The following is a 25,120-nucleotide window of genomic DNA, read 5'->3' on the forward strand; positions in this document are numbered from 1 at the left end:
TCTTTTTATCTGACCTTTGACCACTTAGCTTTGCCTATTGAGGTCACACCATCGACTAAGGTACTAGTGGTCCTGTCAGACCTGTCCTCACCCTGGCTCTCTGAATATATAACAAAACTCTATTGTAAGATGTAATAATCGGCCTATAATTGGAAACATTTTATTACATATGTATTGTGTAACTACAAGGCCTAGTACATTATTGTGGTATTTGTAAGGTGGACATCATCACCAGAGTCTTGTCTGCTTTTCCCACGTCTTATTATTATTTTGTCTATGACGGTATGTCACACTCCATTTGTCCAAGGTCATTACATTTGACCTTGAAATTCTCACTACAAATGGTTACATTTTTTGTGACCTCTACCCTGGATCATAGCCGACTCCAGCATTTCCTAAACTAGGGGTTTGAAAACAGGAAATTCTGATATAAAATTATGTCCGTAACCTCCAGTAGCAGCTAGATGCGGTTGTAATAAACAGTGGTTTCTGTTTTCTTCCTACAAATGTAGTTCTATCTTTTGAACGGTTTAAGCTACATATTATTATGACCCCATCATTGATGTTGATAAAAGTCAGCTTGTTCTAGAGAGATTTACATGGTCATCAAAACCTCACGCCAGGGTAAACCTACACCCAACACAGCCCTTATTTTAAGTGTTTCTAAAATCCCCTATGGTAAAACGTTAATTGTGAAAAAACTATTGGAACCATTTCCCTTTTTGACCATTAGGTTTTATGGGTATTATTACACCCATGCACACAAGCCTGTGTAGGACTCATTAGAGGCACTAAATCAGACTGGGGGGGGGGGGGGGACATCAATGATGCCGTCTGACTGATTTATGTTAGACTGTCAAAGACACCGTTTTAAAAAAGTAGACATTGGCTGTTGATTACATCACCTTTTGTGTTTTACATGGTGTGGGTTTTTGATATCAAAATGGGGTCGCGGACCAAAAAAGTTTGGGAACCCCTAACCGAGCCTACTCACTGGAATACCCAGTTTGTCTCCCCTAGTGGAGGAAAAATGGACCTACAATGACAAATAAAAAAATAGGGATCAGCGCATTGAGCTATAAAAAAAACGGATCAGCGCCATGTCTGATTCTCCAGTAGTGGAATAGAGAACGGGACACCTAAACCATTTAATTCCAGGGTCGGGGATCCCGTTCGGTCTCGAGGATGTCCGGGAGCGCAGGGATTCAGCAGGGCTCCCCGGCCATCGGTGCAGCGGGATCGGCGCCTGCGGCTCCGGGAGCCGGGGGAACCGAAGGTTCGGGCGCTACGGTAGGATCGGCACGAATCGCCGTGAAGAAGGCGCAGCTCCGCTCCTCCCCGCGCCCGAAGAAACTGGAGAAGCTCGGAGTTTATTCATCTTGCAAGGTAGTTTTAAGTAGTCCATTATTACTTTATTTAGCAATTATACATTTTGCAATGTTTTGAAAGTGGTTTGAGTTTCAGATGCTTGTTGGTTTGCAGCGCTACCAAAATGCAAACGCAGCAAAGGAAGCCATTGCTGCGCTTGCATTTCTTCATATCCCTCATGCTCTAGTTATGTAAAATGATCCTATTGGAAATAAACATCAGGAAAAAAACGGCAAAATGTACAGTTTAGCGCTCCCATATTATAATATTAAAATGTGTATTTCTAGGCGGGAGAGTGGACTAAACATTCTCAAGGTGCTTTGACAAATTCAGGTTAGCCTGCATGCCTTGGTGCGGAATGCCTCCAGCAAGGGGAGTGTGCGGGGCGTAATTCACCCCACTGGAATAGTGACAGTGTTTCTTCCGTCTGTCAGCGCACCGTGGTAAAATAGAAAGTATTTATTGCAGTTATATATCATCTGCAGGGAGAGACAGCGTCTTTGTTTTGACAGTGACAGCTGCTGGGGGGCGGGGTTTGTTGTTGTTCCTTGGCTCTTGTTCCTGTGCACAGTTTGGCTCCAGCTAAGAGTTGTAGTGAGAGAGGGCTGGCCCAACAGGCATTGCCTAACTATGCCACTTTGTAGCCAAGCTGTCTTTGTCAACTTATGCATATAAGTTCAATGGGATTTTTCCTATTATGTTATGTTTCTAAACATGTGTGTGTATGCATACAGTATGTGTGTTTCTAACCGGTGGAACCCTGTGCTGCAGGCTGAGGGGGCCTGTAAGTGTAACAGCTGGAAGAGCCAGAACCCCCCTCCCACACCACCCCGTACAGACCAGCAGCCCAACACTTTCAACCTTCAGGACCCCTGCCGTAGCTGCTCTCATACACTGGGTAAGACTAGGGGGAGAGAGGGTTGAGAGCGGAGACATTAGGAGGGGTTGCCCTGTGTACTGGAGGGGGAGAGAGGGTCAGAGGGGGGACATGGGGATGGGGTGCCACTGCCTCATGTAAGGGCATGGTATAGGCCGGTGGAATGTTCTAGAAATCTAGATAATAAGGAGGTAACAGGTTTTCAGGGACACATTAGTCATCAAAACTAAAGTCTGTCTTCGCACTCTCACTCACTGTCTCTCCTTTTCAGGTGACCATGTAACCCACCTGGAGAACGTTTCAGAGGAGGAGATGAACAGGCTTCTGGGCATTGCTCTGGACGTGGAGTACCTGTACACATGTGTCCACAAAGAGGAGGATGCTGACACCAAACAAGTCTACTTCTCCCTCTTCAAGGTAGGCCACAGCTCAACATGTCAACAACACATTACTTTCAGTGCATCTGTCTCACAATGTCCTTCTTTCACCTTCAGCTATTGAGGAAATGCATCCTTCAGATGGGCAGACCTGTGGTGGAGGCACAGGAGAGTCCTCCCTTTGAGAAACCTAGCATTGAACAGGCAAGTGTACAAATACACACACGCCTAGCAGAAAAATACATATTTAGATCACACTTACACAAGATGTATACATTATATTTTGTTTACATGATCTCTGTGTTTCTTCAACAGGGGGTGAATAACTTTGTCCAGTACAAGTTCAGCCATCTTCCCTCCAAGGAACGTCAGACCATCGTGGAGCTGGCCAAGATGTTCCTAAACCAGATCAACTACTGGCAGCTGGAGACACCCTCACAGAGACGACAGCGGGCCCCTGCTGATGATGCCGCCGGGTACAAAGTCAACTACACCAGGTAGTAGGCACCCTTTGATGATCTGAATGCAACTGCGGGCAGGCACGCTTTGATGATGCGTTCACAGTCATGACATGTTTATTCCTAGTGCACTGACCACACTGTGGGCTGGCTTTGTGTTCTTAATGCTTACATGCTGACTACACCGGGCCATCACACCCATGTAGATTTAGTTCATCCACACCAGACATGATTTGTCCTGGGATATAAACATTGGGTTGTTGTTTTACCTGAAATGCACAAGGTCCCTTTTCCCCCCTGGATCTTGGGGATTTTGACCCATTTTGAGTCGCACACAATCGTGTGTTCTCAAACACTTAAAACGTAGGGTAGCTACGGTGTTTTTAGTCCCCAGTAGCCCCATTCACTCCCATAACTTGCTAACAAAAGATTCATTTTCTCTTCATTCCAATAGATGTGTACATTTCATGCAAATTGTATCACCGTTATATAACCTAGAATCAAACCCACATTTTTGTGGTGTGTTTTCCCCCAGATGGCTGTGCTACTGCAACGTCCCTCAGTTCTGTGACAGTCTACCGCGGTACGAGACGACCCAAATCTTCGGTCGGACCCTGCTGCGCTCCGTCTTCACTGTAATGAGGAAACAGCTGCTAGAGCAGGCCAGGCAGGAGAAGGATAAGCTACCCCTGGAGAAACGCACTCTCATCCTCACACACTTCCCCAAGTAAGAGACAAATTCTTCACATGCACACAAACGTACACACACACACACACACACACACACACACACACACTCACGAGATAGAGGAGGATTCCTAGTCTCGGTCTACAGTAGGTGTGATATCTGTGTGCTGTAGGTTCCTGTCCATGCTGGAGGAGGAGGTGTACAGTCACAGCTCTCCCATCTGGAGTGAAGAATTCCTGGCTGGATCCTCAGGAGAACCGATCCCCATCCATACAGGTAAAACACACCTGACCTTTAGCCAGCTTGTCCAACACACTCTCACTTAAACTTTTTTAGGCAAGGTAAAACTCTAAGTAGGGAAAGTTGTGATGTGATTGATATGATGAAGTGCTACTCTCCATTGATAAAGTAATCTGATGAGCTCCCTTGTGTATAATGACAGTGATCAGTGCGCCCCCGGTGGCCAGGCCTCTGTACTACAACTCCAGCCCAGTATCTGTGGACCCATCCAGCTGTGGCAGTGTCAGTCCTGCCAGGAAGACCGCCTCTGTTCTGGAACCCAGCCCAGGTAAACACAACAGGCTCTACGCACAGATCTAGGATCAGCTTAGCCTCCACAAATTATAACCTTAACCATTAGGGGTAAAATCACTCTTTAGATCAGTTTCTAGGGGAAACTTTACATATGATCTACCTGTGTAGGTGGGCAGAAGCGGAAGCCATCGGAGCCCCTCCCCCATGAGGAGACTAAGAAGCTCAGGATTGTCGGGGACATCCCCATGGAACTCATCAACGAAGTCATGGCAACCATCACCGACCCCGCCTCCATGCTGGGACCAGAGGTAACATCAAACACTCAGGGCTCTGATCAATCAGCCGACTTCCGAATACAGGTTGTTTTGGCGGTGCCTGAGGTGGAACTGCGCTACTAGAGCTGTCAAATTCAAAGGCGGCTCCTTGCATTATACTTAAAGTGGACATTGCCACTGTCTGCAGGGAGTCACCTTTGGAGAAATCCCATGCAGCCTTCAAGTTCGACCACTGGAATGTACAGAAGGCTGCTGAGGGGAAACGGCTCATAATTATGTCCGGGATGAAGCAAATGGAATGGCATCAAACACCTGGAAACCAGTTGTTTGATGTATTTGTTACCATTCCACGAAATCCGCCCCAGTTATTACCACGAGCCCATTCTCCCCAATTAAGGTGCCATCAACCCCGTGCTGGAATGTAAGACGTAGTATTCACCTGATTGATGATAGAAACACTCATTATTTTGTTTAATGATTTGTCTATTTGAGCGTCATTATTTCTATACAGCCTACACTTTCTGTGTCTGAACTTCTAACTCGAGTGGGGCGGGTGTGGCTTCGTGACGATGATCGCAAGAGCAGCTGCTCACCGATTTGACTACTCCAATGCAGTTCCACCTCTGACACCGCCAAAACATCCGCTATGCAGCTGTCTGCTATCGCCGGTTAACTCTTGATCTGATGGAATCTAGACCTCAATCAGTCCAACACGTATTCATCAGCCTAGTGGTTAGAGAATTGGACTAGTAACCGAAAGGTTGCAAGTTCAAATCCCCGAGCTGACAAGGTACAAATCTGTCGTTCTGCCCCTGAACAGGCAGTTAACCCACTGTTCCTAGGCCGTCATTGAAAATAAGAATTTGTTCTTAACTGACTTGCCTAGTTAAATAAAGGTAAAAAAATACAAATCAATACTTCTATCTCGTCAGTCCAACATATCATCAATACTTCCATCTCTTCAGTCCTACATATCATCAATACTTCCATCTCTTCAGTCCTACATATCATCAATACTTCCATCTCTTCAGTCCTACATATCATCAATACTTCCATCTCTTCAGTCCTACACATATTGATCAATACTTCCATCTCTTCAGTCCTACATATCATCAATACTTTCATCTCTTCAGTCCTACACATATTGATCAATACTTCCATCTCTTCAGTCCTACATATCATCAATACTTTCATCTCTTCAGTCCTACATATCATCAATACTTTCATCTCTTCAGTCCTACATATCATCAATTCTTCCATCTCCTCAGTCCTACACGTATTGATCAATACTTCCATCTCTTCAGTCCTACATATCATCACTACTTCCACCTCTTCAGTCCTACATATCATCAATAATTCTCTCTTCAGTCCTACATATCATCACTACTTCTCTCTTCAGTCCTACATATCATCACTACTTCTCTCTTCAGTCCTACACATAATCATCACTACTTCTCTCTTCAGTCCTACACATAGTCATCACTACTTCTCTCTTCAGTCCTACACATAGTCATCAATACTTCTCTCTTCAGTCCTACACATAGTCATCAATACTTCTCTCTTCAGTCCTACACATAGTCATCAATACTTCTCTCTTCAGTCCTACACATAGCCATCAATACTTCTCTCTTCAGTCCTACACATAGCCATCAATACTTCTCTCTTCAGTCCTACACATAGCCATCAATACTTCTCTCTTCAGTCCTACACATAGTCATCAATACTTCTCTCTTCAGTCCTACACATAGTCATCAATACTTCTCTCTTCAGTCCTACACATAGTCATCAATACTTCCACCTCTTCAGTCCTACATATCATCACTACTTCTCTCTTCAGTCCTACATAATCATCACTACTTCTCTCTTCAGTCCTACACATAGTCATCAATACTTCTCTCTTCAGTCCTACATATCATCACTACTTCCATCTCTTCAGTCCTACATATCATCACTACTTCCATCTCTTCAGTCCTACATATCATCACTACTTCCATCTCTTCAGTCCTACATATCATCACTACTTCCATCTCTTCAGTCCTACATATCATCACTGCTTCTCTCTTCAGTCCTACACATAATCATCACTACTTCTCTCTTCAGTCCTACACAAAGTCATCAATACTTCCATCGCTTAACACTCTATTCCATCTCTGTTAAAAATCAGTTTGTGGATATTGGATTACATTTGACTTGCAGTTCAGAACCCCCCACTAAGTCAATGTTTTAGAGGCAGTATTGAGGTTTGAAGGTGATGATTATGGTGAAGCTACTGCTGCTGCTGAGAATGATGATAATGGGACAAATATATGGACACTGCTAAATCAAAATGAGTGCTGTCATAGGACTTGATAATGAGTAAGGCTGACGTCATTCCCTCCCCACCCCCAGACCAGTCTACTGTCGGCCCACTCGGCCCGTGATGAGGCGGCACGCCTGGAGGAGAGGAGGGGGGTGATAGAGTTCCACGTCATTGGGAACTCCCTCAACCAGAAGCCCAACAAGAGGATCCTCATGTGGCTGGTGGGCCTCCAGAATGTCTTCTCTCACCAGCTGCCTCGCATGCCCAAAGAGTATATCACACGCCTCGTCTTTGACCCGTGAGTGTTACCATGAAAGATGGCGCTGACAGACATGGCAGCTTTCCTTATAGCGCCTAAGCAACTTTGCAGTATTTTTGTTTTTTTGTATGTTATTTCTTACATTATTAGCCCAGAACGTTTTTTTGTGTTATTATATACAGCCTGAAATAACTTTTGGATATCAGAGCGGCGGTAACTCACCAGCATTACGACCAGGAATACGACTTCCAAGAATTGGATCCTTTGTTCGCACCCCTCAGGGCAATTGAACTTATCCCAGAGGCTGCTTCAAGAACCCGTGGAGAAGAGGTATTTGGAGTGGACTTCTAGTCCGACTCAAGAGGCGAGCACACCATCCACCTCTTCCGAGTATATTACTTGCTAATGTGTATATACTGTCCTCGTCCATACAGCCAGCTGGTTCTCAGTACACCGCACAGACAGAAATAAAAAAACTCTCCAGGAAGAAGAAGGGCAGTGGTGTATGTTTAAGAATTAACCACTCGTGGTGTGATTGTGATAATGTACAGAAACTAAAGTCCTATTGTTCACCCGACCTGGAATACTCTACAATCAAATGCAGACCGTATTACTTCCCAAGAGAATTATCTTCGGTTATAGTCACAGCTGTGTTTATTCCCCCTCAAGCCGATACCAGGACGGCTCTCAAAGAACTACACTGGACTTTATGCAAACTGGTAACCACATATCCTGAGGCTGCATTTATTGTAGCTGGGGACTTTAACAAAGCAAATTTGAGGAAAACGCTACCGAAGTTCTATCAACACATTGACTGCAGTACTCGCGCTGCTAAAACACTCAACCACTGCTATTCTCTCTTCCGGGATGCCTACAAGGCCCTCCCTGCCCTCCCTTTGGCAAATCAGATCACAACTCCATTTTGCTCCTCCCTTCCTATAGGCAGAAACTCAAAAAGGAAGTACCCGTGCTAAGGTCTATTCAACACTGGTCTGACCAATCAAAATTCATGCTTCAAGATTGTTTTGATCACGGGATATGTTCCGGGTAGCCTCAGAGAATAATATTGATGTATACACGGACACGGTGACTGAGTTCATCAGGAAGTGTATAGAGGATGTTGTTCCCTCTGTTACTATAAAAACCTACCCAAACCAGAAACCATGGATAGAGGGCAGCATTCACGCTAAACTGAAAACATGAACCACCGCATTTAACCATGGCAAGGTGACTGGGAATATGGTTGAATACAAACTGTGTAGTTATTCCCTCTGTAAAGCAATCAAACAGGCAAAACGTCAGTACAGAGACAAAGTGGAGTCACAATTCAACGGCTCAGACATGAGATGTATGTGGCAGGGTCTACAGACAATCACGGATTACAAAGGGAAAACCAGCCACATCGCGGACACTGACGTTTTTCTCCCAGAGAGCTGGGACGACAGCGTAGCCTAGTGGTTAGAGTGTTGGACTAGTAACCGAAAGGTTTCAAGATCGAATCCCCGAGCTGACAAGGTACAAATCTGTCGTTCTGCCCCTGGCAGTTAACCCACTGTTCCTAGACCAGTTAACCCACTGTTCCTAGACCAGTTAACCCACTGTTCCTAGGCCGTCATTGAAAATAAGAATTTGTTCTTAACTGACTTGCTTTTTATTTTAAAGGTAAAGTTAAAAAAAACACCTTTGCCCGCTTTGAGGATAAGACAGTGCCATCGACGTGGCCTGCTCCCAAGGACTGTGGGCTCTCATTCTCCATGGCCGATGTGAGTGAGACATCTTAACGCTCGCATGGCTGCTGGGCCAGACGCCATCCGCTAGCCACGTCCTCAGTGCATGCGCAGACCAGCTGGCTGGAGTGTTTACGGACAAATTCAATCTCTCCCTTTCCCAGTCTGCTGTCAGCACTTGCTTCCACCATTGTCCAACATTGTTCCTGTACCCAAGAAAGCAAAGATAACTGAACTAAATCTCCCCGTAGCACTCACTTCTTTCATCATGAAGTGCTTTGAGAGGCTAGTTAAGAATCATATCACCTCTACCTTACATGACACCCTCGACCCACTTCAATTTGCTTACCGCCCAATAGATCCACAGATGATGCAATCACCATTGCACTGCATTCTGCCCTATCCCATCTGGACAAGAGGAATACCTATGTAAGAATGCTGTTCATTGACTATAGCTCAGCCTTCAACACCATAGTACCCTCCAAGCTCATCATCAAGCTTGGGCTATGAACCCCACCCTGTGCAACAGGATCCTGGACTTCCTGACGGGCCGCCCCCCCATGGTAGTGAAGGTAGGAAACAACATCTCCACTTCACTGATCCTCGACACAGGGGCCCCACAAGGGTGTGTGCTCAGCTCCCTCTTGTACTCCCTGTTCACTCAACTTAATCATCAGGTTTGCAGCCGCCACAACCATAGTAGGCCAACAATGACGAGACAGTCTACAGGGAGGAGGTGAGGGCCCTGGCGGAGTGGTGCCAGGAAATAACCTCCCCTTCAACATCAACAAAACAAAGGAGCTGATTGTGGACTCCAGAAAAGGGGGGGGGGGGGCATGCCCCTTTCCACATTGACGGGACCGCAGTGGACAAGGTGGAAAGCTTCAAGTTCCTCGGCGTACACATCAACTGACTATCTGAAATGGTCCACCCACACAGACAGTGTGGTGAAGAAGGCACAACAATTGAGAGCATCCTGTCGGGCTGTATCACCGGCTGGTATGGCAACTGCACCGCCCGCAACCGCAGGGCTCTCCAGAGGGTGGTGCGGCTTGCACAACACATCACAGAGGGCACACTGCCTGCCCTCCAGTACACCTACAGCAGGAAGGTCAAAAAGATCAACAAGGACATCAACCACCCGAGCCACGGCCTGTTCACCCCACTATCATCCAGAAGGCGAGGTCAGTACAGGTGCATAAAAGCTGGGACCGAGAGACTGAAAAACAGCTTCTATCTCAAGGCCTTCACACTGTTAAATAGCCATAACTAGCCGGCTACCACCAGGTTACTCAACCCTGCCCCTTAGAGGCTGCTGCCCCATGTACATAGACTTGGAATCACTGGTCACTTTAAAATGGAACACTAGTCACTTTAATAATGTTTACATCCTGCTTTACTCATCTCATGTGTATACACTGTATACTATTCTACTGTATTTTAGTCATTGCCATGCTGACATTGCTCGTCCTAATATTTCTATATTTCTTCCATTCTTTTACTTTTAGATTTGTGTGTATTGTTGTGAATTGTTAGATACTACTGCACTGTTGGAGCTAGGAACACAAGCATTTCGTTACACAAATTTAGCAGATGTTATTGCGGGTGTATGTGACCAATAAAATAAGATTTGATTTAGAGTTCTACCCTGATTGACTGACCACCAAAGAGAAAAATAGTCCCAACTTTGTAGCACAGAAAGAGAACTTTTAATGTGAAGTTGCTATACAGTTGTAACCAGAGGTTTGACCCCTCAATGTTATGTAAACAGTGGCAGCAATTGAACATTACACCTGGCTGTATCTATTTAACTCTAAAGCAGAAGTTGAACCCAGTTGCGTATTATGAGCTATTGAGTTGAAAGATTGGGAACCGTTCACTTTCTCTCCAAACAGAAAGCACAAGACTCTGTCGCTGATCAAAGATGGCCGTGTGATCGGAGGGATCTGCTTCCGGATGTTCCCCTCACAGAGCTTCACAGAGATTGTATTCTGTGCAGTCACCTCCAACGAGCAGGTCAAGGTACGAGAATGCAGCTCTTTTAACCTAGTCCCAGATCTGTTTGTGCTCTCTTTCCAACTCCTATGGACATGTTTGACATGACAGTGACCATAGGACTTGCCTATACACAAACAAACAGTTCTGGGTCACATTTCTGTTGGTATTAACTGATATGACTGATATTCATTCTACTGCCATTGAGCTCCGTGCCTCACTCTTCTTGATTGGTCAGTTTTGACCTTTGACCCCTACCTATTGTTTAAAGGGATACGGCACTCACCTGATGAACCATCTGAAGGAGTACCACATCAAGCACGACATCCTCAACTTCCTCACCTACGCAGACGAGTATGCCATTGGCTACTTCAAAAAGCAGGTCAGTACATAATTGGTTGCTTAAAAAGATCAGCAAATGACATTGGTTATCTTGTAATGTAGGGAAACATCTAGAAACAGTCTCTTTAAAAAAAAATACCATTCTTACAGCTCTCTGTCTTTCTTTTTCTCTCCATCTCTCTGTCTCAGGGCTTCTCTAAAGACATCAAGGTTCCCAAGGCCAAGTATCTGGGCTACATCAAAGACTATGAGGGAGCGACACTGATGGGCTGTGAGCTCAACCCCAGCATCCCTTACACGGAGTTCTCTGTCATTATCAAGAAGCAGAAAGAGGTGTGTGTGGTGTGTGCATGCCTACAATGTCTATTTGTATAATAAATTGAGTTACCTAAGTTCTCTCTCTTTCGGTCTCCCTTCCACTATCTCTCTCACACCCTCCCTCCCTCAATCACTCCATCCTCGCTTTCAGATCATAAAGAAACTGATAGAGAGGAAGCAAGCTCAGATCAGAAAGGTCTACCCAGGACTTTCCTGTTTTAAGGAAGGAGTTCGACAGATTCCCATCGAGAGCATTCCTGGAATACGTATGTTTCTCCTCCTGTCATTATATTAGTCTACCTTCAGCATAGGTTCAAAGGATGTGTCCAAAATGGCACCCTATTCCCTACATGGGCCCTGGTCAAATGTAGGGCACTATATAGGGAACAGGGTGCCATTGTGGACAAAGGCAAGTCTCCAAAGAGGTAGCAGTGATTTGGGCAATAAAGAAGTGTGTGAACAGTGTCTCTAGTTTAACTCAACTCCTTTTTGTCACCAGGAGAAACTGGATGGAAACCGGTGGGCAAAGGGTGAGTCTTTCAGCTCCTTATAGCTTTTACTCATCTATTTTTAGTCAAACAAATGTAACGGCTTTTAAGTTTTCCTTCTAAAGCTTAGCCAGTGAGCTAATGGTAACTCTGACAGAAAATGAGGTGATCACAAATTCCTGTTTCCTGTTGTGATCCCAGGAAAGAGCTGAAGGATCCAGATCAGCTGTACAGCACCCTGAAGACCATCCTACAACATGTTAAGGTGAGGGACACGCACGTACGCATGCACCCACGTACACACCAACTCGTAGCCACACACACACACAGGTTTCTCGTTATGTGTTATAGAGTCACCAGAATGCCTGGCCGTTCATGGAACCAGTGAAGAAGACTGAGGCTCCTGGCTACTACCAAGTCATCCGCTTCCCCATGGGTATGTATGGCACTACGCATGGAACACATCTGTGCCTGGGTCAACTCTTCAGGGGAAGGAATATAGCCATACATAACTTGTAAGCAAGAAAATATGGATGATTGAATTGCATCCGATACAGCCCCTTCAGAAAGTATTCATACCCCTTGACTTGTTCCATATTTTGTTGTGTTACAGCCTGAATTCAAAATGGATTAAATAGATTTTTTTCTGACCCATCTTCACACAATACCCCGTAATGACAAAGTGAAAGTGTTTGCTAATTTATTGAAGAATTACATTTATTGAAGGCGGAAACATGGGTAAATCTCTAAGGGCTTTCCACACCTGGATTATGCAACATTTGTCCCATTATTCTGTAAAAAGAAATATTCAAGCTGTCAAGTTAGTTGTTGATCATTGCTTGACAACCATTTTCAGGTCTTGCAATATATTTTCAAGTAAATTTAAGTCAAGTCGTTAACTCAGCCACTCTGGAACATTCACTGTCTACTTGGTAAACAAGTCCAGTGTAGATTTTGCCTTGTGTTTTAGATTATTGTTCTGCTGAAATGTGAATTAATCCTCTAGTGTCTGGTGGAAACCAGACTGAACCAGGTTTTCCGCTAGGATTTTGCCTGTAGTTGGCTCCTTTCCATATTTAAAAAAAATCACAGAGCGGAACAGCGGACTTGGTGGATACATCTCTTCATTTGAATACTTTTTAAAATATTCAATGAGTGGTGTTGATGTCAATGCCTGTATACAATGGAGATTGAGATGCTACGCTGAATATGAATAGACCATCTTATTTGATTTGATTTTGGGCTTTGCCTCTTCTTCTCTGGTATAGTTACCTACAGACAGACACGTAATGGCTAGTTAAGTCATATTGTGTTAATCACAACATTTGGTTTCATAGAGGTCAATCAAGAGTCGTGTTAATGTTGTGTGATTATCTCCAGACCTGAAGACGATGTCTGAGCGTCTGAAGAGCAGGTACTACACCACGCGGAAGCTCTTCATGGCCGACATGCAGCGTATCTTCACCAACTGTCGCGAGTACAACCCTCCAGAGAGCCAGTACTACAAGTGTGCCAACCTGCTAGAGAAGTTCTTCTACACCAAGATCAAGGAGGCAGGTCTCATTGAGAAGTGAAGAGATGGGAGGGGCTTCAAGGGTGAGGGAGCAATGGCTTCGGTCTAATGATTTTTAAATGTTTTTGTTTTTATTTACTTATTCTTTCTTTTATTTTTCTACTGCGTTCAACCAGAAAAAGAGAGAGCTATATATCCAGTAGGAAGAATGATTTTAGGTTAATCAGTATACTATCCCTTGCCCCACTCAGGAAAACAGAAGTCCTAGATAGAAACTCCCATCTGTTCAGCTAACACAACCCTCCATCTGTTCAGCTGACCCAACCCTCCATCTGTTCAGCTAACCCAACCCTCCATCTGTTCAGCTAACACAACCCTCCATCTGTTCAGCTAACCTAACCCTCCATCTGTTCAGCTAACCCAACCCTCCATCTGTTCAGCTGACCCAATCCTCCATCTGTTCAGCTAACCTAACCCTCCATCTGTTCAGCTAACCTAACCCTCCATCTGTTCAGCTAACCTAACCCTCCATATGTTCAGCTAACACAACCCTCCATCTGTTCAGCTAACCTAACCCTCCATCTGTTCAGCTAACCTAACCCTCCATCTGTTCAGCTAACACAACCCTCCATCTGTTCAGCTGACCCAATCCTCCATCTGTTCAGCTAACCTAACCCTCCATCTGTTCAGCTAACCTAACCCTCCATCTGTTCAGCTAACACAACCCTCCATCTGTTCAGCTAACCTAACCCTCCATCTGTTCAGCTAACACAACCCTCCATCTGTTCAGCTAACCTAACCCTCCATCTGTTCAGCTAACACAACCCTCCATCTGTTCAGCTAACACAACCCTCCATCTGTTCAGCTAACCTAACCCTCCATCTGTTCAGCTAACCTAACCCTCCATCTGTTCAGCTAACCTAACCCTCCATCTGTTCAGCTAACCCAACCCTCCGTCTGTTCAGCTAACCCAACCCTCCATCTGTTCAGCTAACCCAACCCTCCATCTGTTCAGCTAACCTAACCCTCCATCTGTTCAGCTAACACAACCCTCCATCTGTTCAGCTAACCCAACCCTCCATCTGTTCAGCTAACCTAACCCTCCATCTGTTCAGCTAACCCAACCCTCCATCTGTTCAGCTAACCTAACCCTCCATCTGTTCAGCTAACCTAACCCTCCATCTGTTCAGCTGACCCAACCCTCCATCTGTTCAGCTGACCCAACCCTCCATCTGTTCAGCTGACCCAACCCTCCATCTGTTCAGCTGACCCAACCCTCCATCTGTTCAGCTAACCCAACCCTCCATCTGTTCAGCTGACCCAACCCTCCATCTGTTCAGCTGACCCAACCCTCCATCTGTTCAGCTGACCCAACCCTCCATCTGTTCAGCTAACCCAACCCTCCATCTGTTCAGCTAACACAACCCTCCATCTGTTCAGCTAACACAACCCTCCATCTGTTCAGCTGACCCAACCCTCCATCTGTTCAGCTAACCCAACCCTCCATCTGTTCAGCTAACACAACCCTCCATCTGTTCAGCTAACCCAACCCTCCATCTGTTCAGCTAACCCAACCCTCCATCTGTTCAGCTGACCCAACCCTCCATCTGTTCAGCTGACCCAACCCTCCATCTGTTCAGCTGACCTAACTCACATGTAAGATGTCACATCTGTGAAGAACTGGACTGTCTGAGAGATATGGGGAGGGATAGTCAGTTACTCAGCCATTCATATGGTGTTACTGGGTCGTAATGGTGTAGGGTGAAAAAAACCTAGACTAATGGTAAAGGTTAGGATTAGGGGAGGGGAAGCTGATCCTAGATCTGTACCTAGGGGTAACCTCTCCCTGGAACCATAGTAATCTGACTTGTTTTATTTGTATGTGCGTGTTACGAGTGACGTCAGATGAGGTCTGTCCCAGAATTTATGAGGGCAAAATTTGTATGTATGTTACTAGAGAGTTCATCCTGCCAAAAAAGGAAAATTATATTTTAAATCTGTATGTATGAATTTTAACAATTGTAAACCTCTTGAATTACTTGCTGTATATTTTTCCTGGTTTGTTTTTAAACTGAAAGGAGGGGAAGCCCTTCATGCTGGTCCATGTAAAAAGTCCCATAGGGCAAAAGGTGACCATGGAAATGCACTTATTTATTTTTTCAAGCAACTATTCAGCATCACATGGTGAGAGCTTTTTTGTTTTCCATTGAGATGTTCCGTCTTTTGAGAAAAGCACTATGAAATAATGGCTAATTTTAACTATGTAGAGTTTCTCCTTATTTATGTGCTGTAATTTTTAAGGAATAATGCTTAATAAAATAATTTATTCTGTCTTATTATTTCTGTCTAGACGATTGATATCTTTGTACTTTGAAGATAAAATAAAAAAGATTGTGCAATACTATGTAGTTTTGCTGTTTTGTATAGAAGATGTTTGTACTTTTTCAAACTTTAGGAGAAACCTGGATTTTGTAATAATGGTTTGAATGACAGACTATTTTATAGACTGATTAAAATAGAAGTGAATCTAATCGATTGGAGTTGTGTTTTTCCTGCTACAAATCACTGACTCGGACGTTTCAACTCAAATCCCACTTTGCAAATCTATATAAAACAAACGCCGTTTTTTATACCTGCCGCTAACATGTGTCCTGATATTATCCACATTCTGATTGCCCACAGTTGAAATAACAGGTGTAGACGATTAAAATAATATTGTCGAGTTCACCTGCTCAGAGGTTGCATGCGTCAACCAATGGTTGCGTGCCACATTAACTGTCATCGATTGACAGATTTCTATAACATGTGATTAGTTGATACTTAAATACCTATCGAGGCATTGTAAGGTCTGGCAGGCGTCAGCAACCCCTGGGCAGAGGAATGCACCCCTCGTGAGCAGATCTTTCTGATCCTCTCCAGAGGTAGTTGGGGACGAATTAATTGGTTAGATGAAAGCTTAGTGCCAGGTCAGTGGGTGGCGGGTCAGTGCTATCTGGAATCCTTGGGACGTCCCTACCCTACACATTTTTGTTTGCCCTATATTAATTTGGCAGTGGTGGCCCGCCACTTAATATATATTTTTAAATAATATATATTTATGTATACACTTCTGCCGAGACAGGCTTTTTACGATCAGAGTGACAAGTTACATTTATTTGTAGAAAGTAGCATTTGATGCATTGTTTTTTTTAAGGTAGCTGCAGATGGGCAACCCCACACTTCAGCCTATTTATGTAAAGCCACTACGCTGCATCAGTCAGGCTACAGTAATGCATTATATTATATATTATATTATAATTATATTTCAGATGGTGACTTTTAAAGTACAACCTGAGTGTATACCTGAGTGTATTAAAGGCCATTAAAGGCTCAGCTGAATAGGAATCATGGACTGAATGTTTATTCATAAAACCAAAACATCTTACACATGAAAACAGCAGCATGTGGCAAATGAATATTCAAAGTTCTAGAAAAGGCAAGCTAAACATATATGAACAACAGTGAACTGACTGAACACAACCATACAGTAGATGAGGAACATGTCGTCCGGCAGAATGCTGTTCTAACATCGCCCTCTACAGGTGGCTAACAATCAATACAGGCATCACTAAACGGGGAGATGGAGAGAATATAGATTTTGGGGAGATATACTTTGAACATCTCCAATGCCCCTGATGATTTGGCTAAATTCAGCCTACTGATAAGAACAAAGAATGAACTAAGAAATGAACCACAATTAAAGCTGCCTTCCATTATTTCATTGGACAAAAAAACTATTAACATCATTTACAAACACAGGTGCCAAACTAACTCTCAAACAGATGTGGATGGGTAAAACGTGTGTTCAATGTGTGGACACAAAGCACATGTTAGCGACATCCCACAACAGACTCATTGTATTTCTCCAGCAACGGCTGGGTCTTCATGGATTTCCTGGGTTTCTGTTTGAAGATGGGAGAGCGGAGGAACTTGGTGTCTGTGAACTTGTCTCCACGCCTCAGTTTCCTGAGATAAGAGATGGAGAACCATTTGTACATTGTTAAAACACTGTATATATATAATATGACATTTGTAATGTCTTTATTGTTTTGAAACTTCTGTATGTGTAATGTTTACTGTTAATTTTTATTGTTTTTAACTTTATATATTATCTACCTCACTTGCTTTGGCAATGTTAACACGTTTCACATGCCAATAAAGCCCTTGAATTGAATTGAATTGAAAGGATAGAGATTATTTTGTGTGGTGTTCATGTTTTGTTATTCAACCCATGTTCGCAGGTCTGATGGACCCACACCATTATTGGGTTATTAAAACAATACACCATATCAAAATACTTAATACTTAGATGTTGACATATCAATTACAAGCAATATAGACAGAAAACATGGTTAATATTTGCTATTTACCTCTGCTAGATCACATTTAAAAGCGCTATTTTATTTTTTAATAACATTATAATCAAGACAAACGTGGGGGGAAAAAATCATGTTTATCTTGAACAAATATACACGAAACAAGGTTATCACAATTGATGTTTATTGGTTTGAACTGAACAAATTCTAAAGACAAATTTTAAATACAGTATTTTATGGAAAAGATAGATGAGCCCCATTGAACACAAATGAAGGCCTGTCTACACACCACATGAGGGACAGAGTTTTACTGTGTTGCAAATGTATTCTTGCACTTGATGCATGTGTACTGTGTCTTCCTGTCCTTCTTGGTTCCACACACATCACAGAGATTCTTAACGTTACTACCGGGTGCAATTTAGAATGAACACAGTTCAGGAATTTTACACTTAGTTCAGGAATTTGACAAATTTCTCACTCACATATATAGTTACAGCAGGCCAGGGTAGGAGAGTCAGACACACACACCCAACAACATCACTCACACTTACTTCCGGTATTGGAGTTGTTGGTTCTGTGGGTCGGGAGGATGGGGCACCAGCATCCTCCTCCTGAATCCTCCTCATGATGGCTGCAGATACCGGGGTCCTTGGGATATGTTGCCTCTGGATTCGAGGTCTTACTAATGCCTGGCCCAGCTCCTCAAGAAAGAGCCATCTCCCTCTGGAGCTTCCCTCTGTTCCAATCTGAGTTCAATGCCATCCAGTTGACAAAAACATTATACATCGAGATGTCCAAGAACTTGAAGAATATCACAAATGACCAGCATAGGGTTCTTCTTTTGGAGCTGGAGCTGCCAGCTTGCCTAAATTGTCCACCCCTCCTTTTGTGCCATTGTAATCCATTCTTATTTCTGGTTTTTGATGTTCCTAGCCACAGATTCTCCCATCCCTATGCAATAAAATGCAAATTAATTACTTAAAAATCATACAATGTGATTTTCTGGATTTTTGTTTTAGATTCCGTCTCTCACAGTTGAAGTGTACCTATGATAAAAATTACAGACCTCTACATGCTTTGTAAGTAGGAAAACCTGCAAAATCGGCAGTGTATCAAATACTTGTTCTCCCCACGGTATATATAGCATTCTATTGGTTGCAATAATTTTGTATAATCATTTAAATTGAAAGTTTTTAATCTGCGTTGTTTTGCTCATCAGTTCATAAACCATGTGGCATGGAATTTGTATATCGAAAATCTCTACCCAACTATTTTGCAATCTATATGGCACAGCTGGAAATTGTTTGGTTCTTAAATGAAACTGATTTACCTTTTTTATTTATCACAATTTTCTTTAATAAATGTTGGTCAGTAATGCAGGGCCGACAGACAACTGTCTCACTTTTTCCCCCTTTCACTTGCCTCTTCCAATTTTTGTGGTAATGCTGCAATTAGTTGGTTGTAATTTTGAGTAGAGCAGACATTTCCATATATTTTTGTGACATAACTCCACCAGCCCTATTTACGATATCATATACAAAGATTATTTATAAATCTTGTAGGATTCTTGCCATTCTCCTTCAACGTCTCTCATCAACAAGATGTTTTTGCCACAGGACTGCAGCTGACTAGATGTTTTTTGTTTGTTGCACCATTCTTAGTAAACCCGACCCGGTCTTGTGTGGAATGCCAAGGTCGGCCGGTTCTGAGATACTGGAACCGGCATGCCCGACACCGACGATCATACCACGCTATAAGTTGCTAAGGTCATTAGTTTTGCCCATTCTAACGTTCAATCAAACTGTAACTGAATGTCTTGATGCCTGTCTGCCTGTTTTATATAGCAAGACACAGCCATGTAACTCACTGTCTGTAGGAGCAAACCATTTTTGTGGACCGGGTGGTGTACCTAACCTATATATTTAGCTCCTGTGAAACTTTGTGGGCGATGTAATCAGTCTCATATTGACTCTGTATAACATGAATGTACAAAACATTAGGAACACTTTCCTAATATTGAGTTGCACCCCCTTTTGCCCTGAGAATAGCCTCAATTGGTCGGGGCATGGACTCTACAAGGTCTCGAAAGCGTTCCACAGGGATGCTAGCCCATTTGGACTCCAATGCTTCCCACAGTTGTGCCAAGTTGGCTGGATGTCCTTTGGGTGGTGGACCATTCTGGATACACACGGCAAACTGTTGAGCGTGAACACCCCAGCAGCGTTGCAGATCTTGACACACTCAAACTGGAGCGCCTGGCACCTACTACCATACCCCGTTCAAAGGCACTTAAAGCTTTCGTCTTGCCTATTCACCCTCTGAATGGCACACATACACAAGCCATGTCTCAAGGTTTAAAAATCCTTCTTTAACCTGTCTCCTCCCCTTCATCTACACTGATAGAAGTGGATTTAACAGGGGACATCACTAAGCGATCATAGCTTTCACCTGGATTCCCTGGGTGAGTCTATTTCATGGAAAGAGCAGGTGTTCATAATGTTTTGTGCACTCAGTGTATATAATACTACGTATTCAGGCAGTCTCATATTGACTGTGTATATTTAATACTCACGCGTGCAGCAACAGCTCTTTGTAGTCCACTGTTATCGTGGACCTCCTCTTCAGGCAGATATTCTATTGACACCAGTGGACTGATAATCCTGACAGAGGTGATGGAATGAGAGAAGAGATTAAGAGATTTTGATATGGCCAAAGCATTTCGCTACACTCACATTAACATCTGCTAACCATGTGTATGTGACCAATAAAATTAGATTTGATTTAGTGGTCAGAGAAGAACACTGTACATGTTGAAGGTATAAGTGTAGTGTGAAAGAATGAGAGGACACTGATTCAGCATCATTCATTAACATGTCCTTGGCAGCCAACTGGGCAGTACCTGTCCTCCTGCATGTTTTGGGGATCAGTGCAGTGTGGTTCTGGGGGGTGCTGCTTGTCGATAAGCCAGGACCAGGAGGCTCACAGGGGGAGACCCTGAAAACAGGCAGGACATTGTCGATCCTCATCATCTCCTCCTGCAGTCCTGGAGTGACAGGAAGCAGAGCCTCCTCGCCATCTACTCTGTGGTGCTCTGGAACACACAATCACCATCACCGATCATTTTTCACTTGTGTCCAAAATGGCGCCCTAATCCCTGTACTAGGGAATAGGTTGCCATTTGGATGAAGCCTTAGTCATTTCAATAGATTATCACCATAACAAGCATACCCACTTACCTGTGTGACCCTCAAGACCTTCCTCTGTCATTGGAACAGGACTGTCTGTCAACAGAGACACTCCAAGGGACTTCTGGGATTTGGTGTTCTATCTCAGGGACCTCAGCGGGCCCAGCTGTAGGACAGGGCTCTACCCTTCTGACTGGATAGACACAGGGACCTCAGCGGGCCCAGCTGTAGGACAGGGCTCTACCCTTCTGACTGGATAGACACAGGGACCTCAGCGGGCCCAGCTGTAGGACAGGGCTCTACCCTTCTGACTGGATAGACACAGGGAGTTCAGCGGGCCCAGCTGTGGGACAGGGCTCTACCCTTCTGACTGGATAGACACAGGGACCTCAGCGGGCCCAGCTGTAGGACAGGGCTCTACCCTTCTGACTGGATAGACACAGGGACCTCAGCGGGCCCAGCTGTAGGACAGGGCTCTACCCTTCTGACTGGATAGACACAGGGACCTCAGCGGGCCCAGCTGTAGGACAGGGCTCTACCCTTCTGACTGGATAGACACAGGGACCTCAGCGGGCCCAGCTGTAGGACAGGGCTCTACCCTTCTGACTGGATAGACACAGGGACCTCAGCGGGCCCAGCTGTAGGACAGGGCTCTACCCTTCTGACTGGATAGACACAGGGACCTCAGCGGGCCCAGCTGTAGGACAGGGCTCTACCCTTCTGACTGGATAGACACAGGGAGTTCAGCACCAGAAACAATATAGACACAATATGTAGCCAAGTGTTTCTCAACTGGCTTTGCATTAAAACCAAAGTTAAACAAGGTTCTCAGTCGTGACTCAATATTCGCATCCTAATATTGTTTTGCTGAAATGCTATCTGGAAAAATACATGCTATATTGTCATGTCTTGTTATGTCTGTTCCTGTCCTTTCTCTTCACTCTGTCTCTCTCTGCTGGTCTTTTTAGGTTACCTTCTCTGTCTCTCATTCTTCAGCTGTTCTACATCTCCCCTAACTAGCTCATTCACTCTTTCTCACCTGTTCTCTCTTCCCCCTCTGATTAGGTCTCTATTTCTCTCTCTGTTCCTGCTACTTTCAGTGTCTGATTCTTGTTTGTGTTTTTGATGCCAGAAGCAAGCTGTCGTCTCGTTTGCTTCCACCTTGTCCTATCCTGTCGGAGTCTGCCTGGCAGGTGCATCCTGCACTATACTACGTTCTTTTTGTTCCATTGTCAACGTTGGAAGAGGATTTATGCCATTCCTGTTTTTCATTAAAGAACTCTGTTTTCTGTTAAAACCGCTTTTGGGTCTTCACTCAAGTACATAACAATATTGACAGTAGCAATTATATGACAAGGGAACAACATTCCTACCTTTTTAATTGTCAATAACTCCATATTGCTCATATTGTTGATGAAGAATGTTGGTAAGCTCACTGGTTTGAGACCACTAAATCAGCCAAATCTGCTATATAGCACTGCTAATAACTACATTGAAAAAACTATGATTGAAGAAGAAAAGAGATTCAATTATATATATTTTTTAGGTTCATTATAATATCTACACATTCTCTACATTGTATTAGTCATTTAAGTTTAGACTAGAGTAAAAAAAAAAAATCACCCCCCAAAATTAGTAAAATACATTTAAAAAAAACATTTTACTCAGACACCCGTGACCCACCAGTTGAGAATCGCTGTCAAAGCCTATCCTTTCCTTTAACAGCAATGTAGAAATCTGTATGTTGTTCACTGCTCACCATGTGACAACAGTCGTTTTGGAGGTCTGGTTTGTGGCCCCTCTCCAGTTCGGGTTTGGGCCGCGGTGGCTGGGCCTGTTTCGGTTGTGCCCTGCTGCTGATTGGCTGGTTTAGCTGACAGGTGTGGCATATCAAGAAGCTGTTTAACGGCCCTAAGGATCGACCCTTTTCTTTCTTCCAATTTTCGCCTAAAATTACATTTACATTACATTTAAGTCATTTAGCAGACGCTCTTATCCAGAGCGACTTACAAATTGGTGAATTCACCTTCTGACATCCAGTGGAACAGCCACTTTACAATAGTGCATCTAAATCATTTAAGGGGGGTGAGAAGGATTACTTTATCCTATCCTAGGTATTCCTTGAAGAGGTGGGGTTTCAGGTGTCTCCGGAAGGTGGTGATTGACTCCGCTGTCCTGGCGTCGTGAGGGAGTTTGTTCCACCATTGGGGGGCCAGAGCAGCGAACAGTTTTGACTGGGCTGAGCGGGAACTGTACTTCCTCAGTGGTAGGGAGGCGAGCAGGCCAGAGGTGGATGAAAGCAGTGCCCTTGTTTGGGTGTAGGGCCTGATCAGAGCCTGGAGGTACTGCGGTGCCGTTCCCCTCACAGCTCCGTAGGCAAGCACCATGGTCTTGTAGCGGATGCGAGCTTCAACTGGAAGCCAGTGGAGAGAGCGGAGGAGCGGGGTGACGTGAGAGAACTTGGGAAGGTTGAACACCAGACGGGCTGCGGCGTTCTGGATGAGTTGTAGGGGTTTAATGGCACAGGCAGGGAGCCCAGCCAACAGCGAGTTGCAGTAATCCAGACGGGAGATGACAAGTGCCTGGATTAGGACTTGCGCCGCTTCCTGTGTGAGGCAGGGTCGTACTCTGCGGATGTTGTAGAGCATGAACCTACAGGAACGGGCCACCGCCTTAATGTTAGTTGAGAACGACAGGGTGTTGTCCAGGATCACGCCAATGTTCTTAGCGCTCTGGGAGGAGGACACAATGGAGTTGTCAACCGTGATGGCGAGATCATGGAACGGGCAGTCCTTCCCCGGGAGGAAGAGCAGCTCCGTCTTGCCGAGGTTCAGCTTGAGGTGGTGATCCGTCATCCACACTGATATGTCTGCCAGACATGCAGAGATGCGATTCTCCACCTGGTCATCAGAAGGGGGAAAGGAGAAGATTAATTGTGTGTCGTCTGCATAGCAATGATAGGAGAGACCATGTGAGGTTATGACAGAGCCAAGTGAGTTGGTGTATAGCGAGAATAGGAGAGGGCCTAGAACAGAGCCCTGGGGGACACCAGTGGTGAGAGCGCGTGGCGAGGAGACAGATTCTCGCCATGCCACCTGGTAGGAGCGACCTGTCAGGTAGGATGCAATCCAAGCGTGGGCCGCGCCGGAGATGCCCAACTCGGAGAGGGTGGAGAGGAGGATCTGATGGTTCACAGTATCGAAGGCAGCCGATAGGTCTAGAAGGATGAGAGCAGAGGAGAGAGAGTTAGCTTTAGCAGTGCGGAGCACCTCTGTGATACAGAGAAGAGCAGTCTCAGTTGAATGACTAGTCTTGAAACCTGACTGATTTGGATCAAGAAGGTCATTCTGAGAGAGATAGCGGGAGAGCTGGCCAAGGACGGCACGTTCAAGAGTTTTGGAGAGAAAAGAAAGAAGGGATACTGGTCTGTAGTTGTTGACATCGGAGGGATCGAGTGTAGGTTTTTTCAGAAGGGGTGCAACTCTCGCTCTCTTGAAGACGGAAGGGACGTAGCCAGCGGTCAGGGATGAGTTGATGAGCGAGGTGATGTAAGGGAGAAGGTCTCCGGAAATGGTCTGGAGAAGAGAGGAGGGGATAGGGTCAAGCGGGCAGGTTGTTGGGCGGCCGGCCGTCACAAGAAGCGAGATTTCATCTGGAGAGAGAGGGGAGAAAGAGGTCAGAGCACAGGGTAGGGCAGTGTGAGCAGAACCAGCGGTGTCATTTGACTTAGCAAACGAGGATCGGATGTCGTCGACCTTCTTTTCAAAATGGTTGACGAAGTCATCTGCAGAGAGGGAGGAGGGGGGGAGGATTCAGGAGGGAGGAGAAGGTGGCAAAGAGCTTCCTAGGGTTAGAGGCAGATGCTTGGAATTTAGAGTGGAAGAAAGTGGCTTTAGCAGCAGAGACAGAGGAGGAAAATGTAGAGAGGAGGGAGTGAAAGGATGCCAGGTCCGCAGGGAGGCGAGTTTTCCTCCATTTCCGCTCGGCTGCCCGGAGCACTGTTCTGTGAGCTCGCAATGAGTCGTCGAGCCACGGAGCGGGAGGGGAGGACCGAGCCGGCCT

The 25,120-nt window shown here is 44.8% G+C and overlaps 1 protein-coding gene across 2 annotated transcripts; it reads left to right on the top strand.

The window, feature by feature from the left end:
• Positions 1-1,015: 1,015 nt before the first annotated feature.
• LOC135549621 (histone acetyltransferase KAT2B-like) lies at positions 1,016-16,049 on the top strand. 2 transcript variants are annotated; one of them, XM_064979750.1, is made up of 18 exons: positions 1,016-1,386; positions 2,140-2,266; positions 2,517-2,662; positions 2,740-2,826; positions 2,938-3,119; positions 3,616-3,807; positions 3,941-4,044; positions 4,211-4,336; positions 4,471-4,610; positions 6,966-7,174; positions 10,758-10,884; positions 11,129-11,239; positions 11,389-11,532; positions 11,669-11,783; positions 12,020-12,047; positions 12,207-12,270; positions 12,357-12,441; positions 13,386-16,049. In XM_064979750.1, exons 1-18 carry the CDS (start codon positions 1,186-1,188, stop codon positions 13,577-13,579), a joined length of 2,382 nt encoding a protein of 793 aa, XP_064835822.1. In that variant the 5' UTR covers positions 1,016-1,185; the 3' UTR covers positions 13,580-16,049. The 2 variants fall into 2 exon arrangements, with proteins under 2 accessions (XP_064835822.1, XP_064835821.1); XM_064979749.1 differs by having other exon boundaries at positions 1,017-1,386; positions 12,017-12,047; positions 13,386-15,919.
• The last annotated feature ends 9,071 nt before the right edge of the window (positions 16,050-25,120 follow it).

This window comes from Oncorhynchus masou, chromosome 12 (assembly GCF_036934945.1).
Source record: "Oncorhynchus masou masou isolate Uvic2021 chromosome 12, UVic_Omas_1.1, whole genome shotgun sequence".
In the NCBI taxonomy this organism is placed as follows: Eukaryota; Metazoa; Chordata; class Actinopteri; order Salmoniformes; family Salmonidae; genus Oncorhynchus; species Oncorhynchus masou.

What these genes read in the sequence shown, in the direction of transcription:
- LOC135549621 (XM_064979749.1), top strand. Translation starts at nt 1,186, where the DNA reads ATGTCCGGGAGCGCAGGGATTCAGCAGGGCTCCCCGGCCATCGGTGCA. An exon ending in AGAAACCTAGCATTGAACAG is followed by an intron (nt 2,827 to 2,937) that starts GCAAGTGTACAA and finishes TTTCTTCAACAG; the next exon opens with GGGGTGAATAACTTTGTCCA. An exon ending in ATCCTCACACACTTCCCCAA is followed by an intron (nt 3,808 to 3,940) that starts GTAAGAGACAAA and finishes TGTGTGCTGTAG; the next exon opens with GTTCCTGTCCATGCTGGAGG.